Source organism: Cololabis saira, chromosome 13, assembly GCF_033807715.1.
Source record: "Cololabis saira isolate AMF1-May2022 chromosome 13, fColSai1.1, whole genome shotgun sequence".
In the NCBI taxonomy this organism is placed as follows: domain Eukaryota; kingdom Metazoa; phylum Chordata; class Actinopteri; order Beloniformes; family Belonidae; genus Cololabis; species Cololabis saira.
Window position 1 is genome coordinate 6,627,020 of NC_084599.1, and position 27,021 is coordinate 6,654,040.

The window sequence follows — 27,021 nt, forward strand, 5'->3', positions numbered from 1 at the left end:
AATACCTATTTTAAACAGGCCTTGAATGTCTTAAAAACAAGCTTTTGATTGTTTTTTGCTAAATAAATTAGAAATTCAGCCTCTGAGTCATGTCTTTATCTTCCCATTCTCTAACCTCATTATCTATGCAGGATTCTGAGTGGGCGGGGCTATGATAATGAGGCTCTGTGCTGATTGGCTGCCTGAATGACGTGATACACCGCTATGAAAAAATGGCGGAAGCGGAGTTAGTTGTGGGCGTGGTTTCACGCATCGGAGGCCAACCTATGTAAATCGCTCCCGTCGTTACTTAACGACGGGAGCGATTTACATAGAATCTGAACGTTTCGTAGATCCACATCACACTGGACGGCTCATCCGGGCGGCTGTACAGACACTGCAGAATTTGGTTGCTTTCTTCCTTCTCTGAGTTGGCAGGCTGAGGGGAGACCACTTTATATATGTTAAAGCAAGAGAAAACCTGTTTTTCATAATAGGTCCCCTTTAAAGTTGGACATTTTAACATGGGGGTCAAAGGGGATTGAGTCACTTTTGGAGCACGCCTCCAGCCGTCAGATGAGAAACTACAACGAATCCTAGTTGTGCATGAGCCTCCTCCAGGAAGTGAGATGGTTGGTGCTTGGACCTGTTGTCACGTCGCCTTTAGGCGTTACGAGAACATGTTCAGCAGGGTTCTTCACAGCAACAACATCAGATAGACTCACCGCCCTCTCCTGCCCCCTCTGCCGATTCCTCCTGTCGTCATGGTAACCTGCCCGACCACAGCTCTGCACTGCCCCCTGCTGAAACTCCAGCTTTTAGTTTGGAGAGGATTCTGGAACTCTGCGTGTCTGTGTCTGTTTCTGTTTCTGTTAGTCAGCAGCATTCCTGGTGAATTCCACCATTCAGCAACACACACACACACACACACACACACACACACACACACACACACACACACACACACACACACACACACACGCACCGTCAGCCTGGGTGCATCAGTCCTCAGCGGTGGGCGAAGTCTCCCAGCAGGTGAGTCTGTTTGTGTCTTCTTAGCTGTGTGACATCATCCCACACACACACACACACACACACACACACCTGTGTGTGTGTGTGTGTGTGTGTGTGTGTGATATTGTTGATAAACAAGGTTGTTTTGGATGCTGGCCTTGCCACCTCCATGCTGGGATTGGTCAGAGTTAATGTTTGTACGGTAAGTAGAGTAACCAGGTAAACAGCGGTGAAGGTGGTGTCACAGGTTTTGCTTGATTACAGGATTTCCTGTTTGTTTGGAGTTCAAAAACTGAACTGAAATGGAAATGTAGCTCATCTCACCAGTTTCTGTTCATCAGTCAATATGATTACCGTTAACCTGATTCAGCTCCACCCTCCCTCGCTGTCAGTTGGTTAAACAAAACACATCACTCAGAATCGTGGTGGTTTCATGAAAGTGCGAGACTATACCTGAGCTGTTGTGACAGGGGGTGGCGCTTAAAGCCATCCTCTCTCATCCTCTCTGCTGCATCCCCAAGTGATGCAAACAAAGTTGGATGCAAAGCTCTGGTGAAACATTCTCTAGAAGCTGTTCCCAATGACATCACCGTAAACTGATGACATCACTGTCGTCGGAGCAGCTGCATCCAGACTTTGGAGTAAAGTCCAAAGTGGAAATAAAGAAACGGCAGTTCTACAAATGACCACCAGGGTCTGGATCCAGACCTGCAGGCCCTGTACTGACCACTAGGGTCTGATCCAGACCTGCAGGCCCTGTACTGACCACCAGGGTCTGGATCCAGACCTGCAGGCCCTGTACTGACCACTAGGGTCTGATCCAGACCTGCAGTTCCTCTACTGACCACTAGGGTCTGATCCAGACCTGCAGGCCCTGTACTGACCACTAGGGTCTGATCCAGACCTGCAGGCCCTGTACTGACCACTAGGGTCTGATCCAGACCTGCAGGCCCTGTACTGACCACTAGGGTCTGATCCAGACCTGCAGGCCCTGTACTGACCACTAAAGTCTGATCCAACAGTGAGTCCATTGACTTCCAGGTTCAAATGTCCGATTTTACAGCAGGCTGGTACAAAAAAAACAGTTTTTATGTCCGTAGTGAGATTTCACATCCATGATAACTGTACGGGGGAATTTTATGTACCTTATCAGGCCCAACGATATTCAGCAATAAATGTATGTGCAGTAAAAATGATTTTGTGTTGACAACCAGCCAGCTAAGGTTAATGACTAGCTTACATTTACTGATTTACAGATGCCTTTATCCAAACTCCCAACACAGATGAAAGCTTCCATGAAGTGGACGTGCAGTCAGTTGAAGGAAGGTGTAGGAAATAAAACCTGACAGTGTAGACAGAACTGATAAGTTCAATAAAGTTTATCAGAATAAGGTGAGTCATTAACATTAATTTGTTAGAAGAGAAAGTGATTTCAGAAGAAAAAAGAGGTGTGTCTTCCAGATATCTAAAGATAGAGAGGGAGACCGGTGCGAGCCCCTATAGCTCAATCCAACAAGGTGTCATGGATCCCTTAAGGACCCTGCAGGTGAACCCGCCTGGACCAGGTAGACCAGGGGGGACCAGGGGAGCCGGACTCTGGTCCTCGAGGGCCGCAGTCCTGCATGTTTTAGATGCTGCTTCAGCACACCATGATACAAGGAGCTGTGTCATCAACGAAGATGTCCAGACTGTTAGGATTTGATGAAATTGTTTAAAAGTTTGAAGGGTTTTTGTATAAGATTCTGCACTGGTGTTTTTTCTCTATTTGCAGGGTCAACTCCTGTTTTATGACTAAGCTAAATAGTGCTTCTTTAGGTGAAGACAATGAAGAGAAAAAGATGTTTTAACACTGATGGGTCTCATCTGTTATCTGGGTTGACATAGGAGGCAATAAACAGGGATATACGGCTGAAGGTCTGACATGTTTGGTAGATGGGGTTCACGTATAAAGAACACCTCCCTTTGTAGTATAAATACGACTGGATCGATGAGACCGGGTGCATTTCTCTCTTGCCTATGTGTTTTGAGAAAAATGTACCTCCAGCTAGAAAAAATTGTGCATGATATAATAAAAGCTTGTATTAACATTTGATTCCGTTCACTGGTTTTGTTATGGTGCACCAGACAAACGAACACAAGGATCTTACAAGACGTTGATGACAAGCTGGTGACGACCGTTAATTAGAATCAGGTGTGTTGATGCAGGGAAACAACTGAAACATGCAGGACTGGGACACTCGAGGACTTGAGTCCAACGCCCCTGATGTAAACGCATCCACTTGGAGACGGTGGACGAACCCCCCTGGAGCCTGTAGGCCAGATGGCTTCAACCCTGGTCCTCAAGATGTACTGACCTACAAGTTTTAGAATAGATGTTTCACACCATGATACAAGTAACTGTCAATAACAGAGTTGTGCAGACCTTCATGACAAGCTGATCACCATCATTTATTACAATCAAGTGTGTTGACGCAGGGAAACATGTAAAACATGCAGGACAGTAGATGTTGAGGACCAGGGTTGAAGAGCATCTGCACACCAAACCCGCAGGGACCTTGGACATGGTTCCCCCTGGACCATAGATGAACCATCCCCGATCCAGAGTTAGAATAGTTTTGAATTATTTTTATTGTTTGATTATTTTAGTTTAATTTTACTTAGTTTAACAAGCGCATTCGTAGATTTAGTTTAGTTTAGTTTCTAAAAATGTATCTGTTTTTGGTTTAATTTTAGTCTTAGTTATAGTTTTTGAGGTATTGATTTAAAGACAGGATTCTTTCATCCTATATTTTTTATCAACAGTGCCATACAGTACAGAAATCCTTTATTCTTTCTTTTTAGTAATTACAATTAGAAAAAACAAAAAATAACTAGAACAAACATAAACATAAAACCAAGGCATGAAATGAAAATGAAAACAATTTTAACGTTTCAGTTAATTTTGCATCGTTAATTTTAGTTTTTATTTAGTTTGCGTTGGATAAAAATCTTTACTTTTTATTTTCATTTCAGTTCACAGGGTTCATCTTTTAATGTTAGTTTCAGTTTAAGTCTTTGCGTTAGCTATAATAACTGCCTGGACCCTATAGATCAACCCACCTGGTACTTGAAGACGAACCCACCTGGGATACATTTTTACAGCCCACTTAAACTCAGATGGACCACATAGAAAACCTGACAGGGTATCTGTTCCCAGACGTCCACCAGGACGGAGTGAGCTGATTATTGCAGTGTGAGCTCATGCGGGCCATGTTTGCAATTGAAGCACCTATAGATGCATTGGATTAGCTCAGGGATCGGCAACCCAAAATGTTTAAAGAGCCATATTGGACCAAAAAAGCAAAAAACAAATATGTCTGGAGCCGCAAAAAATGAAAAGTCTTTTATAAGTCTTAGAATGAAGGCAACACATGCTGCATGTATCTAGTTATAACTGGGGGAAGATTTTTTTTTTCATTATGCACTTCGAGAAAAAAGTCGAAATGCCGAGAAAAAAGTCGAAATGTCGAGATTAATGTTGAAGTACAATCTCGAGAAAAAAGGCGAAATGTTGAGGAAAAAGTCGAAATGTCGAGATTAATGTTGAAGTACAATCTCGAGAAAAAAGTCGAAATGTTGAGAAAAAAGTCAAAATTTTGAGAAAAAAGTCAAAATTTCGAGAAAAAAGTCGAAATGTTGAGAAAAAAGTTTAAATGTCGAGGAAATAGTCAAAATTTCGTGAAAAAAGTCGAAATGTTGAGGAAAAAAAAGGAAGAAAAGGGAAAAAAAGAAGGAAAAAAAGAAAAAAAGGGAAAAAAAGGTCAAACATTTTTGAAAAAGCTCCAGGAGCCACTAGGGCGGCGCTAAAAAGCTGCATGTGGCTCTAGAGCCACGGGTTGCCGACCCCTGTATAAGCCTATCTGTGGATTATCCGCGGTGGGTTAGTCAGCTACTACCAGTATGACGCCCCCCAGAGACCCAAAAAGGAAACTTCAAGGCATCTCTTTAGAAACATCTGGATGTGTGTCCAGTTCTTTTTACAAAGTCTGCGACTCCAGATTTGTATTCATGTTTTGTTTACACTGTTGTTTCTGGTTGAACATCAAAACAAAACTGAACCTGATCAATAATTCTGATAGGTCTGTCTCAGGATCAGACCTACGAGGTTCCTGATGACTGACAGTGTGACATCCTCTTCATCCTTATCCTCTTCTAGACCAGAAGCAGCAGCAACCCGGGCCGGTCCAGCTTCAGGATGTTCCGGTACACCCCACCCTGGAAGGTTCTGGTTCACACTCTGGACCATAACGCACAGTTAAGATCACAGGTGAGACCCGCCCTGCCCAAGTCACGTTTCCTCTGCTCTGCTCTGGTTGGGAGGGGCTAAACTGAGATGAGCTAAGACAGGAGGAGTCATGTGAGTGTAATGAGTTATCTTTGAAACAAACAAGTGCCATCATTTTAACTTCTGGGTTGAGTTGAAGCAGAAGACCTACAGTTCCTCCACTGGCCACTAGGGTCTGGATCCAGACCAAGCGTCAACCACTTAAAGGAGCATGAGGCTCCTTTTAAGAAATGAGACTCTCTAGCGCCACCCTTCACCACGACGGCCGTCGGGGGTACTGCAGCCAACAGTGAAGCCGGCACGGGAGAACGGGGAGAACGCGCATGCAGCGTCATGTGACGTCACATCTGCAGGACAGCGCGGGAAACTCGGCCCCAGCACTGCAGCACATTTTGCAGCACACAGCCTGTTCAAGGCAACGGAGAGATACACTAGAGGGATCATTCTTTTTGGTTTGGAACACTTCATCTGACATTATTACTAGAAAACTTAAAACGTTTACGAATTTCTTTCATAAATCCTGCCTCAATCCTGCCTCATGCTCCTTTAATTTTCAGGTTGAGGATCATGTGGAAGATTCATCGCAGTTTCTCGACTGACTGATAGGGTCTGGCTGCAAAAGAGAGTCAATCTCCACTGACATATTTAATAAACATATTTAAAGTCTGGTACAAAAACTGGTTTGGTTTCAGAGGTGTCAAGTAACGAAGTACAAATACTTTGTTACCTTCGTTATACTTCGTTATACGGGATGTGTACTTTAGTTTATAAATACGGGACGATTCCATTTTTCAAGGGACGGTTGGCAACCCTACCTGGATTATCCACCTCTGCAGCGGATTTAGACGATGGCTTTTTAATGAACTGTGGGTTTGGACCCAGACCCTAGTGGTCAGTAGAGGAAATGCAGGGTTTGTCCGGGTTGATGTGTGTTCACTACACATGTTTGACCAGTAGAGGGCAGCGTAGTAATTTCTGCTGATGATCTGGAGCAGGGGTCACCAACCCTGGTCCTGGAGAGCACCTATCCTGCAGGTTTTAGGTGTCTCCCTGCTTCCCCACACCCTGATACACATGGCCGTGTCATCAGCAGAGCTGTGCAGACCTCGATGACGAGCTGATGAGGAGTATTGGTTAGAATCAGGTGTGTTGAAGCAGGCTGGATCGGTGACCTCCAGCACCAGGTGACCCCTGATCTAGAGTAATAAACCCCAGATAGCACCACCTCTACTGGAGCCCTTGTAAACCTGAGTATTGGAGTATAATGTGAGTATCTGAGTGCTTCCGTAGTGAGTCGTTGAGTTCTTGAGTACTCAAGTACACCAGTATGTCAGTAGAGTACATCGGAGTACTTACATGATTACTTTAGTACTTGAGTACTCTAATGTGCAAGTACTTCCTGTCAGCTCAGGGGTCAGTTCTGTCTGTTTCTTATGAAATGGTGACATAAGATGATGAAGCTGTAGGTTATCATCCCCATCACAATATGAACTTCCTGGTCCGGTCGTGTGGGCGGGGCCTATCTACTGGCAGGGTCGTGTGGGGGGTGGGGCCAGTTCTGGTTGTAGAGATGACCTTTGCTTCATCATCTGGCTTGTACTTCAGAGTGTTCGAGCTGCTGACAGGAAACTGAGTTGAGGTAAGAAACCAGCTTCAAACTTTACATTTCAGTCAAGAACCTGATCAATCAGTCACTAATAACAATAACGGAGAGGAAGAGGGAGACCGGTGTGTTCTCCATGTGTCTCTGCGCGTCTCTCTGCTCCGACTGCTGTGCAGATCAAAGTTCACTGGTGTTGTGGTTTCCTGTGTGAAGGCCTCCTGCAGGTCACGGCAGCCACAAACCGCCGGCAGCAGCATGAAGCCGCTCGTGTTGTCCTGAAGCCTCTGGGACTGCAGAGCTCAGCTGTCAGGTGTCGTCCCCGCGGTCGGTCGGTCGTGGTAAACAGCGGGAGGCTATCAGGCGGCCGCAGCAGCAGGAGGAGCAGCTTATCAGTCGCAGACAGCTCACTGTCTTCTGAGGCTTCTCTGCAGATGAACCCTCACTCACTCACTAACCAGCACCAGCAGCAACTCTGGTTCTGAGTGCAGCTCCACTCCTGCTCTGTTGGGGCTCTGCTTCTCCCAACACCTGAACTCCTCTGGAGGTCAAACTAGGTCCGGTACTTCCTCCCGCCCCAGCCGTCGATAAAGAATGTACCGAACCAATCACAACAAAGAGGGCTGGTCTTTATGTGATAACTAATGGCGCTTTTCCACTAGAACCTACTCGGCTTGACTCAACTCAGCTCAGCCTGGTTTCTTTTCCATAACAATTCAGCACCTGGAGCAGAAGTAGGAGGTTGGAGAGAAGCTGCTGTGACGTATTTGATTGTGTATCTAAAGGAAGGAGACAACAACACTAAAGATGTAGAACCTGGAGGAGATGATAGATGTGCTGCTGGGTCTGTGGCTTGTGTTTGATATCAAGTTGGCGCTGCTGAAAAGTCAGCTGGAGCCGTGAACAGCTATGAAGTGACAGAGCTCCTGGTAGATCTGGTCGTTCCTTATCACCGTCTAGATCCCTTTTTAATTCTCTCCTCAGCACCAGGTTTATGAACATCTGACCCTCAGAGTTGGATCATGAAACAGACTTTTGCCGCCATTGCTGTTGAATAAAATGAACAAGAATCCGTCAGTCTCTTTCTCTGATGTCACATCCTGACTCAGACGTCTGACTCCAACCCCCCGACCAATCGGTGGCCTGTAGTGTGATGATGTCAGATACAGCCGACTCAGCAGCTTAGAACCTCGGCAGAATAGTTACAGAAAAAGTATCTACTCGGCACGTTGGACCCCTAGTGGGAAATAACCAAACTGAGTGGAGGAGAGCGGAGTCGGGCTGAGTAGGTACTGGTGGAAAAGCGCCATAACAAGCGAAAGCGAGCAAGATGGCTGCAGAGTCACTCGCAACACCCTGGCTGAAGGTTCAATCATGAAACCAGCAGCAGCCGCCAACGTCCCACTGCAGACATTAACGTCTTTAGTTGATACTAGTCTGTAGTAGCGCCACCTATGTCACATGACTTCTCTCTGATTGGTTGGTCATGTATCCGGTGGTCCTGAGCTCAGAGGACCCAGACTGGTTCAGGAACTGAAGTCGCAGAGCTGGAAGATCCTTCATTTAATACATCCAGACACGGTGGCTAAAGGGCCAATGCTGCGGTCACACGGCTAGAAGGTCCAGGTTTTGCTGCCAGCAGGAGTCTCCTTGTGTGGGTTTTTTTCTCCAGCTACTCCAGCTAAGCATTAAGAGGTTACAGACGACAGAGCTGATCGTCCACTGATGAAGGCACCAGAAAACTGTACGTCTAAACTCACAGGCAGCAGCTCTATTTGATCCATATGAGCTGAAAGCGGGCTGTAAAACTGTTGGCAGGTCCCACGGTGGGCTAGAGCAGTGGTCCTCAACCTTTTTTCAGTGATGTACCCCCTGTGAAATATTTTTTCAGCCAAGTACCCCCTAACCAGCACAAAGCTGGTAAAAAAAAGACCTAAAACAGAGCACTGTGCCATCAGTAACTGATTTATTAAACATAAAAATATCAAAGTAAAAAAAGTCAAAGTAGCTTTATTGTCAATTCTTCACATGTCAAGACATACAAGGAATCGAGCGGACGTTTCCCACTTCCCTCGGTGAAACATATAAAGTGCGCAGGCACAACAGATAGACAAGACATTCCTAAAAGTTCACATAAATAAATACAACATTTATTATATTTATATACAACAAACATTGCTGCTACGCTTCAACCACAACTCCATCGTTGGTCCAAGTGATTGACAGGTGAAGCCAGGTGATTGACAGGTTAGGTGGAACCATCCTGGTGTGGGGGATACTCTGGGGTTTTAGGATAATAAGTTGAATAGCCTACTCCTGAAGATACAATTAATTTTATGAATTTAGACTTATATTTTCCTCAATTATTTATGAAATATTTATTTTTAAAGGATTTTTGCATGGATGCTACATTTTAAATATATGTATATTTTAAAGTCTCACGTACCCCCTGTAGTGCCTTCACGTACCCCCAGGGATATGCGTACCCCCATTTGAGAACCACTGGGCTAGAGAGGCCGCAGGTTGAGACTAGGCTTGGAGGCCTTGACTAGGTAGCTGGGACTAACAAAGACTAGGAAGCCAGGACTAGGACGCTGGCGCTAGGAGACCGAGACCAGGAGGCTGAGGTTAAGATCACAAGGATAGGGGGGCGGGAGACGAAGGCCAAGGCTGGGAGGCCAGTCTGCAACCGCTGGGAACTTCCATGAGTGGGACCTCTAAGGTTCTGTCAAGAGCAGCTGTGAGGTTCTGTGTGTACAGGAGGTTTCTTCACTTTACTTCATTTATTACTTCTTCCTCATTGGCGTCACTACAGAAGTTAGGTTGTTGGTGCTTCGTTTCAGCAGATGGAGAAGGCAGGAAGTCAGACATGACAATGGTGTAGTGGGGACTGTGGAGTTTCAAAATAACACCACCGATGGCCCCATCTTCCACTATTCTACGGTACAGTCACCTGGGGAGACTGTGGGTACGCAATGATGAGTTTCAGAAGAAATATGACCCATGAACAAGGAAATGTTTTGATAGGAAGTAGAAAAGCTAACTTATTTAACACTACTCATCCTTTTTATTTGTAAGGTGTTATGATGAGATGCAGTACACATTTCTAAATGAGCAGACATGATTATCACGTGATCACCAAACCTTTGGAAAACTCAAAATCCCACAAATCCAACCGAGGAGGCAGTCCTTGGATGCCCTCCAGTGTTCTGTCCAAATGGTCTGTTCAGATGTTCTTCATTCTCTCTGTCTGGTCTCTCTTTTCCTGCTCTGCCCAGCTGGCCTTCAGCAGGAGGGTCCCCCCTTATGATCCAGATTTATGTAATAATTGCTTGGGGGTCACGTTCTGGGTCTCTGGAAAGATCCTAGAGACAACTTCTGTTGTAATAGATGCCGTATAAATGCAATTACCCGGTAAATTGAATTCGATCCAGGCGTTCTGCATCAGCATCGTTGGAGTTTTCATTAACATCTTATAAACTCCTGCTAACTGAGAGTTTTTTCAACCAGCTGTATACAGATGTGTGCACAGGTGTGTGTACAAGTGTGTAAACAGTTGTGTGTGCAGGTGTACACATACACGTATATGTACGGGTGTGGGAACAAGTGCACAGATTTGTGTACAGTATAGGCAGAAACCGATGTGCATTCAGTTGTGCTACGTTCAGGTCGTGGTGACTCAGGTTTAATGGTTTGATGAGCGTGTTTGAACCTTCAACCTGCTCCAAATTCACCTTCCTGGTTTATGATCTAAACTCTGGCTTTATGATTTCTCTGAACTGGATTAAACCAGACTGGGTCCGATCGCTCCTCCCTCCTGGTTCCTCCTTCCTGGTGCCAATGACCGATCACTTATCAATCTCAGCTGCTGAATGAGGTGATATTTCCTGATAAGTTGATACCCGACTTATTGCAGTTACGAGAAGTCACGTGACCTCGACTCTTATATGAATTATAAACTGCTGAGCTCACACTTAATGCTTTGCAAAGAGGGTGCCTGGAACTATGTATCTGGTTCTGGTTCTTATTGATCAGTTACACTTGGGTTTTGTTATGCAGATAAACACCTTAGATAAACAACAACATAACATTTATTTTCTTTAACCACACTGTTATTTAACAAAAACTGAAGACTAAGAGAAGAAAAAAATGTAAACAATACTAACTACCCCCACACCCCCCCATCATCAGGTGGTGAGCTCTGAAGAAGATGTCTTGGCAATTTGCTCTCTTGGAGCATTCAGGTGTGTGTTTACACAATGCCAAGAGGGAAAGAAATGCGCAGTGGTCTTATGGCGCTTTTCCACTAGTACTTACTCAGCCCGACTCGGCTCGTCACGCTTCTACCCGCATCTACCCATTTTGTCCCTGTTTTTCCACAGCCAGGGGAGAAGTGGGCAGGTTTGGGTGAAGCTGCTGTGACGTACTCGATTGCGCAACCGCTTTGTTTGTGTCGGCGCTGATGAGAAATCAGCTGGAGCCGTGAGCGGCTGAGAGTAAAACAGAGCGCCTGTGGATTTGATCGTTCCTTATCGCCCGTCTAGATCCCTTTTTTAATTCTCTCCTCAGCCACCATGTTTATGAACATCTGCACCTCAGAGTTGGATCACCAAACAGACGTTTGCGCTTTATAATAAAATCGCCGCGACCCGCCAGTTGTTCTCGCGCTGACTCCTACTTCCTGATTCAGACGTCTGACGGCCCCGCCCCCTGACCAATCAGCTGCCTGTAATGTGATGACGTCGGATATAGTGCCGGCTCAGCCCGGTTAGAACCTCGCCAGAATGGTTACAGAAAAAGTATCTGCTTGGAGCGGCTCGCCCCGCCTCAGCCCCTAGTGCAAAAGTGCAAGACGGGTGTGTGGCGGGTAGAAGCGAGCTGAGTAGATACTAGTGGAAAAGGGCCATTAGAGAAGTATCTGCTTATGCATATCAATCTGGAGATGCTTGTAAAACCATTTCCAGAGTGGTTAGCACTGTCGCCTCACAGACAGAAGGTTCTTGGATGGATGGATGGATGGATGGATGGATGGATGGATGGATGGATGGATGGATGGATGGATGGATGGATGGATGGATGGATGGATGGATGGATGGATGGATGGATGGATGGATGGATGGATGGATGGATGGATGGATGGATGGATGGATGGATGGATGGATGGATGGATGCAAGCTGTCAATCCTCCCAGGAATGGATGTCCCAAGTAACACCGGGGTGTCAGAACAAACCATCAAACTTCTTGAACATCGTCCTGTGGACACATAAGACCCAAGTGGAGTTGTTTGGTCTGAATGTGCAGAACCACGTTTGGAGAAAACCAAACACAACATTTCAGCAGAAACACCCCAAGCCCACTGTCAAGTGGGTGGTGAAAGGGTGGTGGTCTGGGTCTGGGATCTGGACACCTGTCAGTCACTGAGTGGACCATAAACTCGTCTGTAGACCAGAGTCTTCTAGAGACACATGTGAGGACATTAAAGACCAGCTAAAACTGTGTAATGGGACAGGAAGTGATCCCAAACACAGGAGAAAATGTAGAGCTGCAGTTAAGAAATTAACTTTTCTGTTACTATAATAAGTACATTTTAATTATGTTTTCATGAAAAATTATTATAAGACTCAAATTTCTGTTAACAAGACAATCTGTTAGCACATGAGCAACTGTCTTCTTCACCCTGTCATTTCAGAGACTCTCAAGCGCTGACCATCAGGATGATTTGACTCCTCCCTCTTTTCCGAGTTCTGTTTATCTACATCGTCCACCTGAGCCTCCACCCCGTCCTGACTCCATAGCGCCCTCTGCAGACATGGACAGTAACCCAAAACTGTGGGAGCTGAAGCCTCTCTCGCCCCTGTTGCAACCATCAGACCTGCGCACCATTGCTGGCCCCCCCCCCACCCTGGTTGACCTGGACACCCCCCCTGGTAGCATCCTTGTGTCTCACAACCAGTCCTTGGTGGTGGTCTCTTCACCCCACAGCGAGGAGTCGCACAACATTCTGATCCAGACCCGGCATGTTGCAGTGTCTGAGGATGGCAGTGCCAGCGATGATTGGCATCCCAGCAGCCCCAGCAGCACTTCTGGCTCTCAGTGCGGGTTTTATTCCTTTGTGGAGGACCCCACCAGTCCTGAAGCAGAGCAGAACGAGGCCTGGATGACGTCCCCGCAGCGACAGGCTTACCTGGCCACCCTGAAGGAGGAGCAGGGATTCAAACTACAGACCTACAGCAGCAACAAGAAGCCAGAGAGCTTGTTCTCAGAGAGCAATGGAGACTCGCGCTATGAACTGGGTCCCTCCAACGATACTGAGCCGGTCGGCGAGGAACAGGACGAGCAGCTCCGGAAGGAGATAATCCGCAGCCAAGCCCCCAGAAGGAATCCAACAGATCCAAGCCAGTCTGCAGACAGGCTGATGGAAGGCTTTAGTCTGAGCTACAGTCCTGCCAACTCCGGAGCAGAACCCCATCAAACCATCGAACCTGACGCCATTGACGTGGAGCAAATTAACTTCAATGCAGCCCGACAGCAGTTCCTGAAGATGGAGCAGGACCGGCTTGCAGCAATCCTCAGCTCTAACAGGTCCTCCAGGACAAGCCTGAGCTCAGGTCTCCACCCAGTCTCTAAAGAGGCCAGGAAGGTGGAGGAGGACAGATACAACACAATGAAGTTCACATCAGGAGAAGAAGAGATGAATCAGCAGAAGCTGGTCAAGGTGACCCAACATGAAGACAGCAGTGTCTTTGATGACCTGGACTCTGGTCTAGAAGAGCTGTCTGTGGGATACGCCAACGATGATGGCACCGGGGAGTCCACAAAGGTCAATGAGACCCCCATCGAACGGGAGATCCGGTTAGTTCAGGAACGTGAGAAGAACCTGCGTCGCTCTCGGGGCCTGAGCCACAGCAATCCTGGTGCAGAGATAGTCCAAATCAAAACCAGACGTTTACAGCTGAATAAGACCTCCATCCAAGCCGAAGAGAATGACCAAGTGGGCTTCATTGGCCAAAGCGAGGTCCAAAAACAGACCCAGAGGAGGGAGAACCCCCAGCAGCAGGGACAGTCCCTGCAACAGTACCAAGAGCCAACACAGGATGTGAAGCTGGAGAAAAAAGATGAGGATGGGAGGTTCAGAGAAAGGCCTGGGTTTGAGTCTGCAGGAGATGAAGGTTTCCCGTCTCCTTGCTGTCCTCATCGACATCCTGAAGAACCGGTGTTCCGTGAAACAAATCTGTCTACTTCCTCTTATACGGAGAAGGACTCTGTGGTCCAGGAAAGGAGGCGGTTCTACCAAGATACGCTATCGTCGTCCTCCTCCTCTCACCATGAAGATGTGTCCCGTTCCTGGAGAGAGAATCTGGAGCCCACCGGCCTGAAGTCCAGAGGACAAGGAGCTCCAGATTTTATCGAGAAGGAGATCGAGGAGGCTTTGAGACGGGAGCAGGAACTCCAGGAGCTGAGGGAGTCCAGGAAAGAGACTCGCAAAGTGGTCTTCACTCCAGCTCCTCTGATGGATCAGGCAACAAAGATGGCCACAAGGCAGTTCTACCCCCCCACACACTTGGGTATGTAATCTTAGACCTCCTGTCCTGGCAACCAGACCTGCAGGACATAGGGGTCTCCGCTCAACAATATCAGTGTTTGTAAATTAGTTTTGGAAGCCGTTTGTCGAAATCTGGTTGTAAGAGCTGCATTCTTTTGCATTTCTAATCTAAAATGAGTTTATCTCAGTAACTAGCCGGTTTATGTGAAAACGTTTGTAAGATTCCATCAGAAGTGGAAAATTATATCATCATATCATCAGAGCAGAGTAAATTAAGATAAACAGCTAAAATATGACTACATTTTCCACTTTTAGAGGTCACATGTGTTTAGATTCATGTAGTAAAAACCTAAATACCTGACTATCTGAATAGAATATCTGACCATTTACTGGACCAAGATTGATGTTCCTGTTGTGAAACAGAGTTTAGAGGTTTTTGAAGAGGAATCCTCTTCAGGATGTTCTGGTACACCCATGTGGAACAGTTGCTGGGTTGTGGATATTTGTACAAGGAAATATCTCAGGAACAATGATGGAGTGGTCATCTTTCACCGTTACAATCTCTGGAGTCTCTAAACCACTAACAGTGTGATGTTGGTAGCAGCTGCTCACTGGTGACGGTATCATGGTTGTGATCAAACTGATCAAAAGGTGCTGGCTGAGGTTGGAGGGACTGAGGCTTTTCCAGAACTTTCTCTGGATCTCATTCTGACTGCATGCTTCTACACCTCCAAATGTGAACATCTGCAAAGAGAACCAGAACTTCAAGTGAAGCACCCATGTGTCCATCTTTTAAGTTGTGCTTTCATGTACACATTGTGACAACACAGTAGCTAGAGAAACTGTTCCGCCTGCTGCTCAAAAATGTTGCCATACATGTTTCCTTCTTGTGTCTCAGAGAAACCCGTCAATCTGGCCTCCCCCATTCTTCGTCCTGCCATCGGTCCGTCCTTCACCTCCTCCCCCTCCTCCCCTGTGGGGATTCAGCCGGCCCTCCGGGCCCCTCGAGGTCTGACGGAGTCTCTGCTGCAGGACTTCGAGGAGCGTCGATCGAAACTGAAGCAGGAGGAGAACTCGGTGAGTCTTTGATCCTCTGCAGTAAACGATGAAGTGTTCAGTTTATCACCCCATGAGATGTCACCTCTCTGGGGGGTGAGGGAACCTGAATTTGTGTGGGCAGTTGAGCAGTACCTACTAGATCTAGTCAGGTTCACCTCAATCTAAATGGAAAAGGCTGGACCTTGTTCCACTGTGGAGTTGCCCATGGTGCGAGGCATCGAGATGGGGTGGGCTAAGTTATTGCCCTATTCAATTCAATTCAATTCAATTTTATTTATATAGCGTCTAATACAACAGAGTTGTCTCTAGACGCTTTCCAGAGACCCATACCCAGAACATGACCCCCGAGCAGTTATTACATAAACAATGGCAGGTAAAAAACTCCCCTAGTGGGAGACTCCCCTATGGCTTTTAGTCCCTATGTTGGTGTTTTCTCCAGTGGACGAGAGGGTAGCGTCCCTGTCCCTTCAGACTTGGGGGCAGCTTCTAACTGTTGTTTGTGTTTCTGGACCAAACACCAGTTTTAAATAGCTTCTTGGAGTCTCTGGCAGGTGTGCTGGAAAGTTCTCCCAAAGGAGACTCTGTTGTTCCACTGGCAGACTTCAATGGTCTCATGGATAATGCTAACTGGAAGGGCGTGATTGGGAGGAGCTGTCTTCTCTGACCTGAACCTGACTGATGTCTTGTCTTTGGACTCTTTGGTAGGTCTGCCTTCATCAACACTGCTGTGCAACAGTGTCTAGTCAATAGTCAAACCTCGGATTCAGGCAGAACAATGTGGGTTCTGTCCCGTTCGTGGAACCTCGGACTCTTGCTAAGCTCCTGGAGTATGCATAGGAGTTTACGTCATGTGTGATGACCACATATGGGCATCAGCCTGTTGGGCCATAGCAATAGGTCTGTTGCTACGAGCTATCCAGTCCCTGTAAAAATGGAGCAAGAATCTGGTTTGCATTGGTGGTATTGAGTCAGACTTGCTCTGTGTTTTGGACTTTGTCAGGACTGAACATTTTATCAAATTCTGTTTATAACTTTTATGGATGGAATTTTTCAGGGTCAAATATTGTCAGCATGAAATCTCTGGTATTTACAGATGATGTGGTCTGACTGGTGTAATTAATAGTGGATCTACGCTCCTACCCTCACCTATGGAACTGTGGGTAATGACCAAAGAACCAGATGGAGGAGACAACATTTTAAATGAGTTTCCTCTGCAGAGAGACTCAGAGTAGAATCAGTGCTCGTCCACGTCCAGGGGAGATAGTGAGGGGGTTTTAGCTAGTTAGGATGTCTCCAGGAGGCCCCTTTGGCTGGGTGTTTCAGGCCTGTACAACTCTAATCTCATCGTATGCAAATACTGTGACAACAAAGACTTGAATCTTGAATCACACTCCAGAGATTACATCCCTCAGTCGCTCTGGGAACAATTGTGTGTCCTCCTGGAAGATCTGGAGGAGGTGGGTAGGGTTGGATGAAGACTAAAATGGACCCTTAGGCTGCGTCCCAATTGACCCCCTCGCCCTCGTTTTCTTCACTACCCCTAAATTTTGCGCGTTCCCGTGAGGGTAGTGGTGTCCCAATTCCTCTTTTCACCTAGGCGGAGGGGGCATAACGAGGGCGAGGGGCTGAGAATAGCCCCTTCAAATCGAGGGATGTGACAAGCTGACCTCGCGAACGAGGGGGTATAAAAATTCCCCAGAATGCTTTTCGTCGTCATTTGCGGACTGAATCCAAAAAAAAAACATGGCGGACATTTCTTATTTTTTTTGTGAATAAAATCAATATTTTGAGTTAGTTTCTGCATAAGAATGCGTTTTGATTACATTTCTAGCGACAAATATATATTTTACTTTCATAATATTCACTCAGTGAATGTACATAATCCCTTTTTTGTCCGTTGTTCGCGAAGATCGCCTTGGAAAAAAAGGCTGTTAGGTTACGCCGTAGGTTACGTAACCTACGCCGTAGGCTCTGCGGCTCTTAACAGGGACGACGGCGTGAGTCGACCCAGCGATCACGTCTGTTCTCGGGCCGTGAGCTGCTGCTGCTCCCCGGGCAGTGGTGTAAAGTAACGAAGTACAAGTACTTCGTTATTGTACTTAAGTAAGATTTTTGAGAATTTGTACTTTTATTGATACTTTCATTTTTCTGTACTTTTACTTTTACTTCGTTACATTTTCAAGGAAAAAATCGTACTTTTAATCCGCTATATTTAAAATTGGACACGTCGTTACTCGCTACAAATTAAAGAACAGCACAGCGGGGGCTGATTTATGGTTCCGCGTTACACCGGCGCAGAGCTACGGCGTAGGGTACGCGGCGACGCACACCCTACGCCGTAGCCTACGGCGTAGGGTGTGCATCGATTTAACGCAGAACCATAAGGCGGACGGGAAGGAAGGGGGGCGCGTGAATATACCGAGAAGGAGCCGCAGCTCCCGGGAGAGTTGCGCCGCAGAGGCGGGCCGGAAGGCCGGAGGAACCGCCGTCGCGTCGAGTACCGATGAGGACTGAAGCCTGAATTATGGTCCCGCGTTAAATCGACGCAGAGCCTCGCCGTAGGGTACGGGCCCTGCGTTGGTGTAACGCGGAACCATAAATCAGCCTTGAGCGGCAGCCGACGCGTGTCCATGCGCACCATTCTTTGATTCCACCCCTTCTAAGGTGGTTTTGGCATTTAAAAGTTCAAAAGTCTCATCCTTTATCAGCTGGGGTTGCTTAATGTTGTCACTGGATACTACAGGCTGGGGGTGGACCTGTCAGCGGGGCCAATGGGCTACAGCAGCAGTGATGAGCAAAGGGAGAAATTAAAATGGGGTAATGGAAACAAATGCTAAAGGGGTCAGAATAATATCACCATTACTTAGAGTTGTAAGCAAATTCTTGGATTCTTCATTTCTTTGCAATCCTTTTGAAAATAATTTTGTACTTTGAATTTTGTACTTTGTACTTTGTACTTTTTACTTTTTACTTTTGTACTTAAGTACATTTTACACCATGTACTTTTGGTACTTTATTATATTTAAGTTGAGGTACTTTTATACTTTTACTTAAGTAATGTTCTTAATGGGTACTTTTTACTTTTACTTAAGTAATTTTCAAGCAGAAAATTTGTACTTTTACTTAAGTACAATATTTTTGTACTTTTTCCACCTCTGTCCCCGGGGCCGGGGGCTCTTCTCATCTCCGAAAACGTTGAGTCAAATTTCTTAACAGGGGTTATTTGGATAAACTGAGCCCAGGTTGGATCTTAAAGTTACTTTTACGCCTGAAAAAATATTAAAACTTAATAAAGTGCCATATTAACAGCGCTACAGCTGAAATTAAAACAGCTTTTGGCTCTCTGCTTCCTGATCAGGGTAGGGATGAAAACGAGGGGTAGGGGGAGAATTGGGACAGGCACCTGGGCCAAGTGCCCTACATTTCAAGTGCCCTAAAATCTCCCCCTTCTTTTTTAGGGGGTAGGGAAGAAAAGAAGGGCGAGTGAAGAAAAGAAGGGCGAGTGAAGGAGAATTGGGATTGGGCCTTACATCTTAAATCATGACCACTGCAACAATACATTTCCCTTCAGAGTTTTTGAATAGCTGTCTGTTGGTTTTTCAGTACGCAGGAATCCAGCTGGTCGACAACGTCAACAATGAGGTACAGAATCCAGCCCACGCCACTCACATGACCACACCAGGATGTTAGACCGGAAACCAGCAACACCAGCAACACCGACCTCATTTACGCCATTTACACCATCAGCAATGTTAATGAATCCCTTTCATCCGTATTAAACATCCGTCCGTCCGTCCGTCCGTCCGTCCGTCCGTCCGTCCGTCCGTCCGTCCGTCCGTCCGTCCGTCCGTCCGTCCGTCCGTCCATCCATCTCTTTGTTGTGGCCGTCATCTCCTCAGTCTGTGCTGTGTAAATATGTACCTTTGTCATTCCCAAACAATCTATACACAAAACTGGACACAGATCTGGTTTGTCCCCTCACACCCACCGTGACGTCATCCACAGGTTTTCCAAAGAGCTGTTTGAAGCCTTTTCTTGCTCATACTCTAGAGTCTTTTTGGTAGAAACTGGTTAATCCAGAAATGGGTAAATGGATGAGACAATCAGATGTGGAAGCTGACTACAACACACCTACCTTAGCTTTAAACAAAACCTAAATATCGCAAGGAAAAATATTTAATAGAAATGCCTATAATTAAAAAAAAAAAAAAAAAAAAATATCGCAAAATCTTTTTTACACTTTCACAATCCAGTTTATCCCAAAAGTGAAATGGAAACACTTTGGCAGCACTGGTTGTAACAGTCTGTCAATCTAAAGATAAAGATTTAGTTACCAGCTGTTTTTAGGCTCCTTAATACACTGCGGTTGTGCTTTAACACTTAATCAAGAATAAATTGGATATTCTTTATCATTCAGCCATTTGTTTAGCGACAGACGCATGTTTTTACATCTCTAAATATTGGTCGGGTGGTCGTCCCTTCCCTCTCGGCGTCTCCACTGTTGGGTTCTTTTTATTTATAAATCCATTTGGGGAAAAACACATTTGTATTCGTCTTCTCTTCTTCAGCCGGCTAACAGAACGTAACATCAAGTCACTATATCAAGTTCCTCACTATTTTTGGACAAAATTCATTTTGTTCTGCTGCAGCAAAGATCTGGAACTGTCAAACTAACACTTTTGATACAGTTATCCACCTTATCGCCAAGCTGTTACTGATTATTCGTCATGTTACTTATAGTTTTTATATTTTTTATACAATTTTATACCTTTTTTTATTTGTTGCTACATTGTGTATTTATTGATTTTTTTAAAGGTGTTTTATTTCTGTTTGTGTGTCATTCACAGTTAACATTAAAGGTATTGTGACATCATTTTTAACATGCTTTTAACACTATTAAAAGTCTTGGCCAACATCCCTCAAATGTGTCTAAAAGAGTGTAACAAGAAAATATTCACTCTAGTACTCTTTTCCTGGCTTTTTATTACAGTGTTTTTTTGCGCCGTGAAAAATGCTTCATTTTCCCCCTTTCCTGTCAATCATTGCTCCGCTCCTCCTCCAAACCTCCTCCTCCTCCAGCCATACGCTCACAGCGGCGTCGGAGAGAGCCGGGAGCGACAGGCGAAGCATGCACAGAAAAGCAGCACGGCGAACCACAGCAAACAATCATAAAAATAAAGGCATGCAAGCAGCAGTGTCACCTTATCTTAAGTCCAGTCAGTGGCCGCGGGTGTTCTTAGCAGTTTTCCTCCGGTGATTAGAACAAAAGAGGCTCTAAACAGCTGATTTATGGTTCCGCGTTAAATCGACGCAGAGCCCTACGCCGTAGGGTTCAGCGTACGGTGCGCGTCGCCGCGTAACCCTACGCCGTAGGCTCTGCGTCGGTGTAACGCGGAACCATAAATCAGCCTTTATGGTGCGCTGGAGAGGAGAGGAGACAGGGAGCTGGGTGGAGGGGGCGGTGATTTAGCGGGTCTATACGTAACGATCCGCCACCAAACCAGATGAGCCGTTTTTGCACAGTTATGCGGAAAATCCCAGAAAGCACACAATACACTGAATGTTAAAAGTTCGTTGTTTTTTGGGTGTAATTGATGTCAAGACACCCAACAAAACACAAAAAATCAAGAAAAATTTGTTTTTCATGTCACAATCCCTTTAAAACAAAAATTGCAAGTGAATCTCCAAATGTGATTTGGGTAAAATGGTTGGTCATCAACAGCCGTCTATCAACGTCATCCGTCATGGATCACTTGTCAACAGAGCAGTAATCCTACAGCCTAAACATGAGCGGGGGTTATAAACACCAAAGGGGAGCGATAAAACGCAGAGAAAAAGAAAAAAGGGAGCAAGAAAAAGCCAAATTGTCCAAGCTAGAGGCATTTGCTCCTCTGGAGCGTTTTCCAACTGATCAGGAAAATTATTCTGAAAACATTGTGGATGCCAATATCAAGAGATATATCCTTAAAATGGGCCCGTGCAGACCCAAAGGTCTATTTCCCACAGATAAGGATGATCGTTGTTTTTCAGAAAGTTATTACAGCTCCACCACAAAAGTTGGAATGTAATTTCCACGCAGATGAAATTAGACTGCTGTTACTGTGAGCATTGTTGGCTTTTTGCCAACCGAAACGCTTTCGTGAAACATCGGCATGAGACGAGAGGCTACAGGCTGCAAAGGGCCCGGTCATATGCCCCGCTACTGGGTACATTTACCCCGTCCTCCTTCTACATACACTGGCTGAACTCTTTATTGTCCTGCATGGAGGATGGTACCAGCAGTGTGGAAATGACACTTCCAACACTCCTTCACAATCATCCCCCTCCTCCAGCTCCCCCCAGGATCAAAGACAGCTGTTGGAAGCGCCCCAGTTGCAGGTTAAGGCCCGGCTCAACATCAACAGGAGGAAAGTAACTGGTCCAGATGGAGCAGACTCCCCACCTGCCTGGAGAACTCAACAGTCTCAGGCTCGGGGGATTACCGTACTGGCCGGCTGCTCTCATGCTGGTAATGGCACACCCTGCCAACCTGGACCACTTCCAGTTTGTGTACCAGAAAAACAGGTGTGCAGAGGATGCATCCCACTCCCGTGCGACAATTCCACTGCTGGATTAAGGACTTCCACACCACAGCTTGTGAGACATTAGACAGCTCCTCTCCTCAACAGGATCATCTGATCATCAATAAGGTCCTCTACAGACTGAAAGATCTTAGTTAGTTTGTTTGGTGCACCATAAGAAAACCAGATGAACAGAATCAAATGTTAATACAAGCTTTTATAATATCTTGCACAATTTTTTCCAGCCGGAGGTTCACTTTTCTCAAACCACAGAGGTAGGAGAGAAATGCACACTGTGGTCATCAATCCAGGCCTATTTATACTGAAAAGGGGGGTGTTTTGTACATTATAGGTGTGAATGTTGAACTTTATCTGTGGAGACATCTGTGGGGGAAAGAAACCTAAACATGTTACACTTTCACCCATATACAATATATCCTGCTGATTGTTTCTTACTTGAGAAGCTAAATCAGCAAATACCTAAGATCACTAAAACTTTGAGAAAAACAGAATGGAACCAATCTGTTTTAAATCTGTTTCTCTTCTTTGTCTTCACCTAAAGAAGAACTCATCTAAACAATCTAGTCCTACAAACCAGGATGTGTTCCTGCGTTGAGAGCAACCACCAGTGTAGTCTTATAGAAAAACCCTTCAAACCTTTAAACAATTTCATAAAATCCTAACAAGACCCAAAAGCATGACCATAGCCAGCTGTCAAGCAGAAGAAAACTCCCCTCGTTGTACATAAATGCATTGTTTATATTATTTATTGTTTATAATCATATATTGTTCGATATAATGTCACCTGATGGGGTACAAATGTGTTTTTCCCTGCTGGAGCCGGACCCTAGTGGTCAAGAAAGAAACTGCAGGGTTTTTACTTGCGTGTCAAACTCAATACTTCCCTCTTGGTCTTTTTGTCTCCTCAACTTAAAGGAGCATGAGGCAGGATTGAGGCAGGATTTATGATAAAAAATTTGTATACGTTTTAATTTTTTTAGTAAAAATGTCAGATGAAGCGTTCCAAACCAAAAAGAATGAGCCCTCTAGCGTATCTCTCCTTTGCCTTGAACAGGCTGTGTGCTGCAAAATGTGCTGCAATTGTGGGGCCGAATTTCCCGCGCTGGGCTGCGGATGTGACGTCACATGACGCTGCATGCACGTTCTCCCCGTTCTCCCGTGCCGGCTTCACTGTTGGCTGCAGTACCCCCAATGGCCGCCGTGGCGAAGGGTGGCGCTAGAGAGTCTCATTTCTTAAAAGGAGCCTCATGCTCCTTTAAGTCTCTTTGGTGTCTTCAGTGTCTTCAGTGTCTTCAGTGTCTTCAGTGTCTTCAGTGTCTTCTGTTTCTGGCGTCTTGGTCTCTCTAGTATCTCTGTCTCTCCGGACTCATGGGTTTCTTCCTTCTTGTTTCAGCTGGTGGAGTCGACTCGAGTCGTTCGGCATAAGAGCCAGCGAGCCCTGCGCTGGGAGGCCGGCGTGTTTGCTAACCAGGACGACGAGTGAGCCCTGCAGGGCCGGGTTTGGACCGGAGCCGGGTCCAGACCTGTGGGGACGGTCCACCCTGAGGACTTCAGCAGCAGAGTGAGCTGAGACGGGACGTTTTGAATAGAGCAGGCTGCTCCTGAATGGCTACTCGCTTCGTCCAATCAGCTTCTGAGTAGAGCAGACGCCTTCAGACGACCGCCGGTGCTTGTTTGGTCGACAGACTTTGAACCTGATATCAAAACAACTGGACTTTGTAGTTGCTGATGATTTGAAGCTGATGAATCTAGAAATGAAGAAAGAATAAAACTATTTTTTTGTTCTCACATTTCTCCTGCTGTTTGTCCAAAGAACTGCCCCTAAAACCGGTCTGTAGGTTTGTGTCTGTCAGAGATCATTTGTGTGTCGTGTGCTACAAGCAAGACAAACTTTGGAAAACAGAGAGCATGGACGGGTCTGGATAATGTGGCCGTTCTTCAAAGTTCTGACTTCCTACAGGTATTTAGGGCCGACACAGACTTTAACAAGACTCTGGAGCTGTTTGGGGTTTTTTTTTTTTTTTTTAAAGATTTTATTTTGAACATGCATGTTAAAAAAAAAGAATACAAAAAAGTAAAAAAAATAAACTACAAATATATATATATATAATATAATATACTATTCAATATATTGAATAGTATATTATATTATATATATATATATACATAATATATATATTATGTATATATATATATTCAATATAGTTTTATAATACTAAATTATAAGTATATATAAATATAGTCAAAAACAAAACAAATCAAAGCAAACAAAAACAAAACAAAACAAATGCCCACCATTATTACGTATGTAATAATAGAAGTAATTATAATGTATAGTATTACATTATCATTACTTTACAAAAAAACTATAATATAATAGAGAACAATAGACAGCAATGATATAACGATATACTTGATTAACTACGGTATATAAGAGTAGATATGCTATATATACCAGTTCATATATTTACCTCCAATTATATACATAAAAACTACCATAAATCAATATATCAACATATCTACATATAACTATAAATCCATATATATGAATAGAGATATAGATACACAAATACTGTACGTATAATACAACTCAATATATCCATATACATACCTAACATATCTATATCCATAATATACACCTATATATCTACATATATTTTTTGTCAATGTAGATGTTTAAGGGCCGTCACTGGTCAGAAACGTCACTAGTCAGCATCACCATGATAATTGCCAAGGTTAGGATGGTCACTGGCCAGAACCGTCACAGGCCGCAGAACTTTTCTTCATAAAATACTTTTGTCTGGAACTCCTGCCCCCTCAGTCTCCTACATTCCCCACATCGTGACATACTTTGCACTTACTGAGAAAAAAAGTCTTAGAATCCAGACATAAACTCAGAATAAAAATTGTGATTTCCAATTTGGATCTAGGATTCTTTAGTCTAGGATTAAAAAGAGTGAGGTAATCCCAGGTCTTTTCCTAGGCCGAGGACTACTCAGACTATTAGTCAGCCGCTGGCTCATCAGAACCCTGGCTCTGTTTTATTCTCTTCTATTAATGATTAATAATAAGCCGTTTTGATAATGAGGAACGTGAAAACGATATGATCCTGCTGCTGCTGCCAGGTTTCTGCAAGATGAAATCAATTTTATGATCATAAATCAAATCATTAACTAATAGATTTGGACTGAAAAGATCTGAAATTAAGGAAACTGCCTTTAAATCACTTATGATTATGTACAGTTTTATTTTTTAATCTGTATTTTTATGAGGTTTCCCTGATTTACAAATAAAGGTTGGCGAGTTGGAGTTGGGGTGTATTGTTGACTCATTTAATAAAATGTCCTTTGATATTAGCTACAAGAGCCTGTAGTATGGCGTGAACTATATAATTATATTCTTTTTGATTGCACTTTAAATTATGCAGAGTTGCAACACAAATGCCAGGAGAACAGGAAGTGATGCAGTATGTTCCTGCCTTCAACCATTGGCAACTATGACTTCAGTTCAGTTTTTAATGCTGGTTATTCAAAGACATAAAACTGTTTGACAGTACAACAGTCATGGCACGTTTCCAGACCAACCTATAACCAGTCAGTGATCTTTTATTTAGATTAACAACACAGTAATTAACTAAAGTGATGACAGCGAGCCATTAGCTGCATCAACCATCAATCAAAAGAACACGCCCATAATTATACATAACATTTTGGTTTAGTGAGGAGCTGCAACTTTTCCATGCACATTGCTTTCAACTTGGAAGTTGGAACATTTGTCACTTGATGCAGAACGCTGGTCCCTCGGTACCATCGGTTCTTGAACACGTCAAGCAAGTCGGTCTCTTAAAGCACCTCCCGCTAATCCTCCAACAAAGATTTTAGTTCTTATATATATATACATTTGTTTTTTTTTCTAGTTTTCACTTTCAAATAGCTGACCATATTTGAGATTTTCTTTTCAGGTTTTTTTTTTTCTTTTTTTCTTTTTCAACAAATATATTATTGAAATATACAAAACAACAGGTATACAGTAACAAACAGCACATTGTTGACAGTACATATAAAAGTATATCAATTACATCAGGGGTAGTTATATATATTAAATCAAAGTAAGTAATTACAAGAGAGGGTTTAAGAAAAAATAAAAATAAATAACTAAATAATACATAAATCTGGAGTGAAAGAAAGAAATAAATAAATCAAACAGGGGTTTCAGGAAAAAAAAATGTCATAATGGCTCAATAAGGTATTACTTTTTTAGTTATTTAATAAAATCAGAGATTTAAGCAAAGAGTTAAGTAAAGGAGCAATCTGAGGTAGAGATTTTGCAAATTTTTGTTTGTGAATAAAAAATGTTGCATATATGATAACAAAGTTTATCAGGTATTCAAGAGCATAATCTTCTGAGTTAACATAATAATAACAAATAACATCTATAAGGCAAATAACATCTTTAAGGCTAAGAGAGTATGTAGATTTAGCAGCATCAAAAAAATCAGATTCAACATCATTCCAAAACTTTTTAGAGATATCACAATAAAAGAACAGATGTGAAATTCTTTCAGTATTATGATTACAAAAAGTACATGAATCATCAACATTCTTTTCAGATTTTATGTCATTTGAAAGATGTCTTGATGATGTCACTCGTCTTTCCTTTATATCATACTCCGCCTAGGGTTGCCAATCCCCTGAAAAATAAATAAGGGACACCTCATCGACAAGGTCGGCCAACCAGATTGCCTTCACCTTTCCTGGCGTGGTGAATTTTTTTAGACACTTTTTTTTGTGAGTAAAACGATTTTTTAACTATTTGGCTCGAACCTGAATTGAATTACATGCATATTTTTGAATGCCATGAAAACATGGAAAACTAATTATTATCCAGCACTTCACTTTAATACAAAATATCAAAATGAAC

At 44.2% G+C, this 27,021-nt stretch overlaps 1 protein-coding gene across 3 annotated transcripts; it reads left to right on the forward strand.

Moving 5' to 3' along the window:
• Nucleotides 1–899: 899 nt before the first annotated feature.
• On the forward strand, nucleotides 900–23,889 carry misp (mitotic spindle positioning). Of its 3 annotated transcripts, XM_061737509.1 has the most exons (6): nucleotides 900–1,014; nucleotides 5,189–5,299; nucleotides 12,608–14,483; nucleotides 15,360–15,538; nucleotides 19,124–19,162; nucleotides 23,495–23,889. In XM_061737509.1, exons 2-6 carry the CDS (start codon nucleotides 5,228–5,230, stop codon nucleotides 23,582–23,584), a joined length of 2,256 nt encoding a protein of 751 aa, XP_061593493.1. In that variant the 5' UTR covers nucleotides 900–1,014; nucleotides 5,189–5,227; the 3' UTR covers nucleotides 23,585–23,889. The 3 variants fall into 3 exon arrangements, with proteins under 3 accessions (XP_061593493.1, XP_061593494.1, XP_061593495.1); XM_061737510.1 differs by lacking the exon at nucleotides 19,124–19,162; XM_061737511.1 differs by lacking the exons at nucleotides 900–1,014; nucleotides 5,189–5,299 and adding an exon at nucleotides 6,887–6,956.
• The last annotated feature ends 3,132 nt before the right edge of the window (nucleotides 23,890–27,021 follow it).